At 31.7% G+C, this 10,057-nt stretch overlaps 2 protein-coding genes across 4 annotated transcripts; both read right to left on the bottom strand.

The window, feature by feature from the left end:
- Nucleotides 1-834: 834 nt before the first annotated feature.
- On the bottom strand, nucleotides 835-4,416 carry LOC145070495 (putative RNA-binding protein ARP1). The gene is made up of 8 exons (XM_079017438.1): nucleotides 4,017-4,416; nucleotides 2,862-2,985; nucleotides 2,434-2,542; nucleotides 2,087-2,123; nucleotides 1,733-1,913; nucleotides 1,510-1,601; nucleotides 1,326-1,396; nucleotides 835-1,153 (listed from the first exon to the last, which is right to left on the bottom strand). The coding sequence occupies exons 1-6, from the start codon at nucleotides 4,230-4,232 to the stop codon at nucleotides 1,549-1,551; spliced, it is 720 nt and encodes a 239-aa protein (XP_078873564.1). The 5' UTR covers nucleotides 4,233-4,416; the 3' UTR covers nucleotides 835-1,153; nucleotides 1,326-1,396; nucleotides 1,510-1,548.
- Nucleotides 4,417-5,405: 989 nt separating this feature from the next.
- Nucleotides 5,406-9,641, bottom strand: WDR55 (transducin family protein / WD-40 repeat family protein). 3 transcript variants are annotated; one of them, XM_079017584.1, is made up of 16 exons: nucleotides 9,460-9,641; nucleotides 8,966-9,114; nucleotides 8,824-8,856; nucleotides 8,247-8,311; nucleotides 8,034-8,121; nucleotides 7,876-7,948; nucleotides 7,681-7,787; nucleotides 7,516-7,558; nucleotides 7,232-7,288; nucleotides 6,886-6,962; nucleotides 6,731-6,779; nucleotides 6,584-6,630; nucleotides 6,413-6,486; nucleotides 6,109-6,164; nucleotides 5,740-5,881; nucleotides 5,406-5,624 (listed from the first exon to the last, which is right to left on the bottom strand). In XM_079017584.1, the coding sequence occupies exons 2-16, from the start codon at nucleotides 9,058-9,060 to the stop codon at nucleotides 5,560-5,562; spliced, it is 1,071 nt and encodes a 356-aa protein (XP_078873710.1). In that variant the 5' UTR covers nucleotides 9,061-9,114; nucleotides 9,460-9,641; the 3' UTR covers nucleotides 5,406-5,559. The 3 variants fall into 3 exon arrangements, with proteins under 3 accessions (XP_078873710.1, XP_078873709.1, XP_078873711.1); XM_079017583.1 differs by having other exon boundaries at nucleotides 9,468-9,641; XM_079017585.1 differs by lacking the exon at nucleotides 9,460-9,641 and adding an exon at nucleotides 9,206-9,435.
- Nucleotides 9,642-10,057: the final 416 nt, after the last annotated feature.

Here is a 10,057-nt window from a genome sequence, read left to right as displayed (position 1 = left end):
ACATATATATACAAAATAACAATAATCAAGCCTAACTAATAGCCTGACAAATAGGAGGTAATTATCTATCATAAAAATATAAGATATGTACAATATTTACAATATATCAATATATACTAATACTAATAGTCCCTCGCAGTTGAAGCAGGAGCTTTGTAGACGCTTAAACTGGATCGGAAGCTCTCAAATAAGTTATGTGGAAGGCCCTTAGTAAATATGGCTGCGTATTGGTAAGCGGAGGGTACATGGAGAATACGTATATCCCCGACCCGACTTTCTCTCTAACAAAGTGAATGTTGATTTTTACGTGTTTTGTTCGGTGATGCTGGACGAGATTACCTGAAAGGTAAACTGCTGAGATATTATTACAATATATCAGAGTAGATTGTCAAACCGGAACATGTAGCTCAAGTAGCAGATTACGAATCCAACAAGTTTCAGCCACTGCGTTAGCGACCCCTCTATATTCAGCCTTGGCACTGGATCTGGAATATAGTTCGTCATTTAACTTCGATAGACAAATATTTTGACCAACTCATTTTGTTACATTAACTTCAAAGTACTTTACATGATATGTGCACACACAGATATGCCATATGCACAATTGCACATATGTATTTAACAAAGTAACATATTTTTCAAGGCTTATATATGAACACGTGCATATATGCATATTATAATTTTTATACAACATCAACGTACTTTATTTGACATATACACATGTGCTCATACAATGCATTTAGTTCTTACATATTTTTATAAATGGCAACTACAAATGGTTTAATGAGAGATTCATAAGGGAGGTCATATGTACATAAGTGAAGACATAAAAAACAACTGTAATTCTTGTTTCTGTTACTTTCTTACGTCATAAATTATACAAAAAAAAAATCCATCAAATATTGACTTAAAGACATGCTTAACACTAATCTAGTTGACAATTGAGTAATCATATGTTGATTCTCTCATAAATCATAATACATAATTTTGATTTTGCTAGGAAACCAATTCCTGCAATCTTGTTAACAAACACTCCACGACTGACCCCCCATAAAATGCATTTGTTGCACTTTGACCCCCGTACTCCAGGATTTGGAGTTTTGACTTTCGATAATTGACTTGACTTTGACCTTCGTCCATGACTTCTCATCACCTGCAAACCCATTAAATAAAAAAAGATAAAAACTACAGCAATAATAGCAAATATTAAAGATCAAGTATTTGATCTTGTGTTAAGCCCATTGTAAAATTACAAATTTGCCCTCATATTCTTCTGAGCATGTACTTTTAATTTTTTTTTTTCTTCTTATTAATGAATTGTATACCTCTAGCCAGTAAATGAAAATTCATCCAAGGTGAAAATTGAAGTCTTCTGAAGAACCACGTGACAATCATCCTGCAAATAATGCAAAAGACGTAAATGCCCTCCCCACTTTATCAGTGAAAATTTCCCTAGAAAGGTTAAAAAGACCATAATACCCCTATTAAATATATGGTAATGGAACAAACCTTAAAAAATGACCAGTTTGTCCAATGATGACATCATCTTCATTCGGATGGAAACATATTCCTTGCCTGTCCAAAAGATGGTGGAGCAATGCCTGAAATAAATAAAAGTAAAAATAATTATTCAACACTCCGTTCTTCCTTTTTTTTTATTAAAAGACGAAAATACCCTCATCATAATTCATAACAGATATAAGATAAATCTATAGAAAAAAAAAGGTTTCACCTGTAATGACATTAGGTGTAGCATATGGCATAACATTAGGAGCAGGTGTTACAATTCCCTGAATAGCCCTATACCCAGGGCTGCCCGGGGCAGGCGGGCCCATCTGACTATATGGAAAAACACTGCCCGGACTGCCCAACATCTGAGGGTGGTGGTGGCCCACATAAGGATTATATGGAACCTGAAAAAAATAATTATTAAACCTTACAAAAGTACAAGTATTTCTACAATAAAACTATTCTTCCATTTGAAATCTGATTTTTAAGATAAAATTCATAGTAAACTTTAATAACATAATTTTAAAGATAATAAAATTAGTCTTTTTGAAGAATATGATATGATAATTTTATTCACCTGAGGAAAGACATATTCGGGTCCATATGCTGAATATCTGTCAAAACCAAATTTTAAATAAATTAAATGGGATTAAGAGTTCTAAGTAAAAGTTACATATTTTTCGGTATTGAAATATATAGAAACTAGCAATTATAGTCTTCAATAATAAATATATTAAACATGATTATAAAAACTAATAGTTATTTGTTTATTATAGCACCCTACTTCCATTTTTTCCTATTAGAACATTGTACTTTCAACTTTTCTTAGTAAAGCATTGTACTTTTATAAATTTACCCATTATACCCTTAAGCAATAAATTTAAAACCCAAATTGACACATTTTTTTTTGAAGTGATAACTTACCCATATAAAGAATAAGGGTATTGTTGATAACCATAAGGAACCGGTTGATGATAGGGTCCTCCCATGTTTTGGGGACCCCACAAGTAGTGTCCTGTGGGTCCCACATGTCCTACAATAAAATAAAAAAAACACGAATACTTGCATTATTATCGATCAATGGCATATTGGTCTTTTCATATACATTTACTTTCATTCCCTTGTTACAAGAAGAATACAAGATAATAGCTATATTATTGATATTCTACTGGAAGAGCCCTAATACACCAATTCTTTTTTTTATATTTTCATTTACAATTTCAAGAGTAAATTAATGGAATCTGTTAAAAGTGATTATATATTTGAACATCATATATATATAGACAATAACACTTAATAAGAAAAAAAAACATTGACCTAAATAAAGGAATTAGAGGCTAAAAGAAATGTACCATATGTGAAAGAAGGTTGGGCCCTCCCAAGGGATGCCAAATTACAATTTGCCCTCCTACCATCAATAACTGGAGTGGGGTCCACACAAGCCCTTTCTGCAGCTTCAGCCTCACGAAATGTTACCTAAACTCCACCATAATCACAAGATATATATCACTAATTGTTACACATGACACAATTGATAGAATTGATAGAATAATGTCAATGGAACAAAAATTGTAAATTCTTTAAAAAGATTGAACAAGGTGGGACATGGACTCTTGTTCTCTCGTATGTGCAAAAGACATAAATGCCCTCATCCTCATAATCGAAAATAGCTCTGCAAAGTTTGTCCACGAGACTAGCTTTTTGGCACTACTTTTGATGATCAGAAATAGATGGGTATTTACGCCATTTGTACATACCATAGAATGAGATTTGTCACTATCACACCTTTTTCAATCTTTTTGATGGGACAAAAAAAACTTATAATTTCCCTTGATATGTAACAAATGGGCCTAATAAGTTAAAAAATAATAATAATAATAAAAATCAGATTTACAGAAGAGAAAGAAAAGGGTGAAAGAGATGTCAGCTTATAAGGACAATAATAGTAATTATGATTTCATGGGCATGAGGTGGTCATTACACAACGGATATTGATTTTTTTATTTTTATGCAAATCCAACATCTAACATGCATATGGCATTTTCCTTTACATTATATTAGTATGGTTAATTGGTTATTGCTTCCTTCAAGAAAACAGCAAAAACTTGCACGAAATTTATACAATCAACTAATCAAGAGAAATGAATATTTCCTTTTGAATCATTCATATAAAAATAAGCAACAAGGAGACTGTCATGTAAGAAATAAACATGCAGCAGAAGGGTAAAAAGTTTCAAAACTTAAACAAAGTTTTGACACCACCTAATTCATTCTTGTAAGGGACAATTCTTCTAAAAATGTCACTCGATTATTGTTGATCTTTTACTTCTTTATCCTTATGAACTTATCCTCGTATATACAAAAAGGTGATAGCTTCGTTCAGGATACTAAAAATATCAACTTCAGTCATATGTTACTCGATATAAAAATGATCAAAAAGTACTTTCATACAGAAACTTTGAAGCAAAACCAAAACCAGAAAAATATAAAGGTTTGAAGAAACTCACAAACCCATAGCCTTTAGATCTCCCTGTATGTTTATCAGTGATGACAACAGCCTCTAAAATATCTCCGAATTGATCGAAATAACGATGCAGCGTCTCACTATGTGTCTCCCATGCCAATCCTCCGACAAAAACCTTGGTGTGCGTGGTGTCTCCAAATGGAAAATTCAAAAACTGTAAACCAGGCCCCTTACCTCTGATCGGTTGATAAGCAGCCATTGATCAACTAATAACTGTTGTATATATGAATTGTGTCTATAAACGGATGATCAAAAGCTGATTTCACTGGTTTGATTTTCCATTGTTATACGTAAGGAGAAACCCTTGTAGAACCCTAATAAGAGGATTTTGGAGAAAGGTGGAATGATTGAGGAATGGGGGCATTTGAATATTACGGGCGGAGAAAGCATCTTGGCGTGTAATTATTTGACGAGTAGTGGGGGTTTGCACAGTGCTGACGTTATACCAATAGTTACAGTTTAGCCCCTTAACTATGCTTATGTTGACTCATAAAAGCACGTTTCGGAAATCATTAACTAACATTCATCCTTATTTGAATTAGCAATGTTTTTTATTTTTACAATCTATTTAAAAAATGGGTTGATAAATCTCAATATAATTTAATTCTTATTATATGTGATTACTACTACCGAATTTATATACATTGAGATATATATGATATAGAAGTTACGATTCTTATTTTCCTTCTTTCAAGTTTTCACTGTATATTAAGTATTGAAAGTATCTTTTATTAATGAGTATTAAGAGCTTCTTATGAAGTATGGTTTGCTGTGTTGTGTATGTTCTCCTATAGTCATACTGAATATTGACTCTCAATGCTTTTACCGCCATGTTTGTCATGGAGTTTTTGGTTTTTAATTTTTAATAAAAAAAAAAGTTTATTCAGCAAGAAGACTCGAATAGATTTTGGAAGCTTTTAACTTTTGTGAGCTTTTATCATCATTAAAAATAACCCTAAAAAACTATCTAATCAAGTTACTTCCTATGTAACGTCTTAAGGAACATATAATACGATAAAAATTCAATTTCAAACCTCTTACAACATACCAATAGTGCCAAAACTTCATGGTCCAAAAAATGTTTTGTTAATGACATACCACCCCAAAGTTGAAACATGTAAGGTTCAAACCTATAACTTCATTTTCAAGTGCCAAACACATGTAAGATTCAAACAATAAAAATCACTTTTGACATAGATTGAATATATATATATATATATATATATATATATATATATATATATATATATATATATATATATATATATATATATATATATATATATATATATGGTGAACAGATGATGGGTATTTAACTTTTTAATAATATGTTTAAAAAATTAAATCCCTCGAATAATCATGTAAAACAAAATTTAAGAGAAACCATAAATAAATAATTACTAAAGAAACACATTGACAATATTTGGAATACCGGTAAGTTATTAAAAAAAAAAAAAAAAAAAAAAAAAAAAAGATGAAACATTGTCACATAAAAATGCTTTTTTGCATGTTTTCATGAACTTAAACTATAAATCTGCAAAGAAATCACTTGTGGTATCGAGGCCAGCTCCGTTGTTTTTCCTCTTTGTGCCTAAAGAGAAGAGAGCCAAAAGCAACAAGGGTAATATGGTCATTTTAAGTTAATAATGACAAGGTTAATAAGAAAACGTTGTAAATAGAATGAAATGAAAGTAGAAATAGACTACCTTTAGATGATTTTGGAAGAATATCATCCTTATCCATATCCATATCCATGTCATCATCATCATCATCATCACTGTCAGCAGCAGCTGATTTACCCTCTGCTTTCTTTCCAGTACCCTGCAATAGACTATCGATATCCCACATCTACAAAAAGAAAAAGAAAAAATAAATAAATAAAAGCAATCAACAGTTGACTGTTGAAAGAGAATTGCAATCTTTTGTCCCACACAAAAAAGGTGGGGATAGGGACTCCCTCTTCATCTCTAGTACATGTAAAAGACGTTAATGCCCTTCTAATCCTCATAAAAAATAGCTCTACAAAGCTTGTCCAGGTGTAATAAATGAAATTATAGGGACACAGAGAACCACACCTTTAATATGGAATCATGTGATATGCTTCCAAGATACTTTCTATCATGAGAAAATGCTGTTACAAAAATAAACACAAGGGCAAAATGGTCATTTTTTCATAAATGTGAACGTTGGGATGTTCACATTGACGACCCAGAGACTAAAAAAGGTTATGAAACAATGAAATAGGGACCAAAAAGACACAAGGGATTCTTTTTGGACCATATCAAAAGAAACCGATATAACATAGGGGCCAAAAGTGTAAATAAATTAATTTATTTTCACATAAATAAATTAATTAAATAAAATATAAATAAAGCTTACCGAGACGCTCAACGGGATACTCTGAATGTTCTGCAATTGGCTGAATTATCCTGTTGGGTAATATACCTACCAAACTAAACAAAATAACAAAAATAAATAAATAAATAAAATAAAAAATTATGATTATTAGAAAATATAATTTAAACAATGCAACTACAAAAGCCTGCTCACTTGATGAGACCATTTTCGGTTCCAGTGATGACCCTTTCTTCATCAAGCTAAACAATATCGGAAAGGGGCAAATCAGTAATTTGTAATAAATAAATGGATATTGATAATTTGTAATCATTTAAATAAAAACAAAAACATCATTCTCACCTTCAATAAGGCGTTTACTGGATTTGGAGAAAGACCAGTAAAGCGATCACTGGAAATTACAAATAAAAGAGTTAAATCTGTGCAAAAGACATAAATGCCCTTCAAAAGTACATTGCTAATATAAAAAAAATTACCAAATTTGCATTGAGAATTACCTGCAATCCTTGAAAAAGCCCCATGAGTATAATAACATGGTCCCACTTTCAGTCCCACATATAACTTTTCTACCATTCTGAGTACCAAAAATAACCACATATTAGTATGAAAAAGACTAATTTACCCTCACATGCAATGCACATGACATCTTTAATAACACCTTTCAAAAGGCGACAATTTCAGGGACTAAAAGTGTGACAAAAAGACTTTTTAGGGATGAAAAAGGTTAAAAATGAAAAAACAGACCATATTTGTAAATATCAACTAACCACAGGGACCAAAAGTGTAATTTACCCTACATTATATTATCACTCTCTACTAAAAGAGTTGCTCTCAAAAACATACCTTCATTATCACTATAGATAATGGCTCATCTTCAGAAAACTCTGATTGGGTTTGAACCTGAAAAAAAAAAAAAAAAAAAAAAAAAAAGCAAAAATGAATTTTATTATATCATCAATCGAACAAAATTTTATTTTTTTTGGCAACCCAACAAACTCTCTTTGTGCAAAAGACATGGATGCCCTCCTTGTAAAAAATAGTACTAAAACACATACTTTCTATAGCTATTTTTGATGATGAGGGTATTTACGTCTTTTGCACAGACGAAAGATTGAAAAACCAATTACCTTGCTACTCCGTAGGTTACAAACAGATAGAGTGCCATCTCCACTACAAAAAAATAAATGAAAACAAAAATGATTTTATTGTTAAAACGGCTTACATGGAATTTTCCATAAAAAAAAAATAAGAAATAAATAAATAAATATTAAAAAAGGGACAACTTTTCCTACCTTGTTCCCAATAGTTTCATGGAATCAGGCTCAAAGGTCATATCAGTAATATACTCTTCATGAACTTTAAATGAATTGCAGCATGTCTGCTGTCTTGTATCCCATACCTACATTTAAAAAATCAAAATATGAAATAATAATAATAAAAAAAAGATATTACTAAATAAAGGAAAAATATAATAACAAACAAGAAACCTTTATATGCCCTTCATCACCTCCAGAAGCAATTGTTGTTTCTGTGAGATTAACTAGCCTGTTCACAGCTTTCCTAAAAAATTATATATTGTTAAAGCAAATCTGACAATTATATATAATTAAAAAATAATAAATAATAAATAAATAAAAACACCTACTCATGAGAATTTTCAAGACGAGCAACTGGAGATCCTGTTTCAACATCAGTTGCAAGAATAGAACAATCTGGAGAACCTGTGAGGATCACTGATGACAAAAACACACATTCAAAATCAGGTTTAAAGAAACAGCAGCTATGTTGCTACTGAGGGTAAAAAAGTAAATTACATGGTTCAAGAGTATATAAAGTATAAACAATGTTGGTTCATTACCACGTCCTTCATTGATAAATCTAACAGCTCTACAAGATTCACTGTGTGCACGAACTTTCAACACCCTGAAATGATAGTTTTTAGAGAAATCACATTATAAGAACGGTTTTTTAATGACGAAATTACCCCTGAAAAATGTTATATACTTTGTAGGGAACAAACAAGAAGGGTATGATTGTAAAACCCTGGGTTTCCTTTCCTTTCTTTTCAATTCCAGAACATGGTCAAGAGCATAAAATGAAGTAATAAGTTTTCTTTACTTTCGATTCTTTCCCTTTTCATTGTTTTTTCTTCAAAATATTCCTTCCTATATTTATAATGACAAAAGTGTCCTCTTATTTTACCCTAATATCTATTACCAAATAATTACACAAAATTGTAAATTGCAAATTTTCCTTTGCTTTCATTCCCTTTCTTTCCAACTCAAGAAAACATATAAAATAAATTTTACTTTACTTTCCATCCATAAAGACACAAGAACACATTGATAAGAACACATTGCTGGTATAGTAAAAAAAAATTTAGCAAAAATCTTACAATTTACATATGATAGGTATATTTAACTCATATACTTTACCTTTGTGGTTCAGAATCTTCAGCATATCGATATCTGTAAGGTATAAAGATTGTTTGGTTAGATAACATTCAACTACTTTGTATCTACAAATTGTAGCAAACACACATAAAGAAACAAACAGCATGTGGCAATATGGACTTACACATAAAGATTGCCAGTGATTAAACCAGCAGCAACTAGCTGATTAGAAGGATGAAAATCAAGGTCAAATGCTATATTCTTCACATTAATCTCCATATGGATTAACAGAGCAGCAAGCTTTCACTAAGCTAGATTCTTCTTCGCCTTAATCTGCATATTTTTGAAGAAAAAATCAATGAAAATAAACATATACCGGGTTTCGCTTTGCTACAAACTGAACAAAAATTCAAATAAAACACACATTCAGTCCATCGAAGCAGAATTGACAGACTTTATAAGGAACAACTATTCACAATAGAATGAACACACGATTTTGGGAAGATTTTAACAATTGATTCTGTAAGGTGTTCTTGTAAAGTGTGCTTATTCTATTACAGAGCCTAAACTGAATAGAGTGGATCATTGCGAGAGATGGATCAGATAAGGTTTCAGGGAATAAAAACTTATCGATTTTTGGTAGAACCAATCACACCCAGTCAAAAGAGCAAACTTTACCAGTTTACCTGCTTATTTTTTGGTAGAAGAAGATGGAAGTAGGAACGATCAAAGGGAGGCGGGGCAGCAGCTAGCCAGCAACCGATGAAAGACGCAAAAACTACAGAATTTGGGTAGGGTTTTAGAGCTAGGTTTTAGAAACTCCTTTCAGTATTTGTTACCTTGCGCATTGCCGGTGGTTTTTGGTTAGGGAAAATGAAACCTTACACATGAAAGTTTTAATATTGGGCTAAATTTTTTTTTTTTTTTACATCATACCACTAAACTTTATTTTTACCTTTTAGTTACACCATTATCTAAAAAATTAGACAGTTTACCGGTTACAACGTTTATGTGGCATGTTGATGTGTCGAATAAGCTTACGTGGGATACTGATGTGTCGAAGAAGTTGAGTTGTCCAACAACCCTTATTAATTGAAACCCTCAATTGGACCATCATTTAAGTGTTTCTTACCCTTTTATGAAAAGTCAAATCCTTTCCACCGACTCTTTCCATCCTCAAGAACAATGTCTTCGAGCTCATCCACTTCAAGGAATCAGCTACAAGTGACTCGTGTTCAGTCGCGAGAAGGTGTAAAGCTTTGTGATTGCGGCGTTT

This window comes from Lactuca serriola, chromosome 8 (assembly GCF_051521515.1).
Source record: "Lactuca serriola cultivar US96UC23 chromosome 8, Lser_US96UC23_V15, whole genome shotgun sequence".
In the NCBI taxonomy this organism is placed as follows: Eukaryota; Viridiplantae; Streptophyta; class Magnoliopsida; order Asterales; family Asteraceae; genus Lactuca; species Lactuca serriola.
This window is presented reverse-complemented; position numbering and strand designations above follow the sequence as displayed.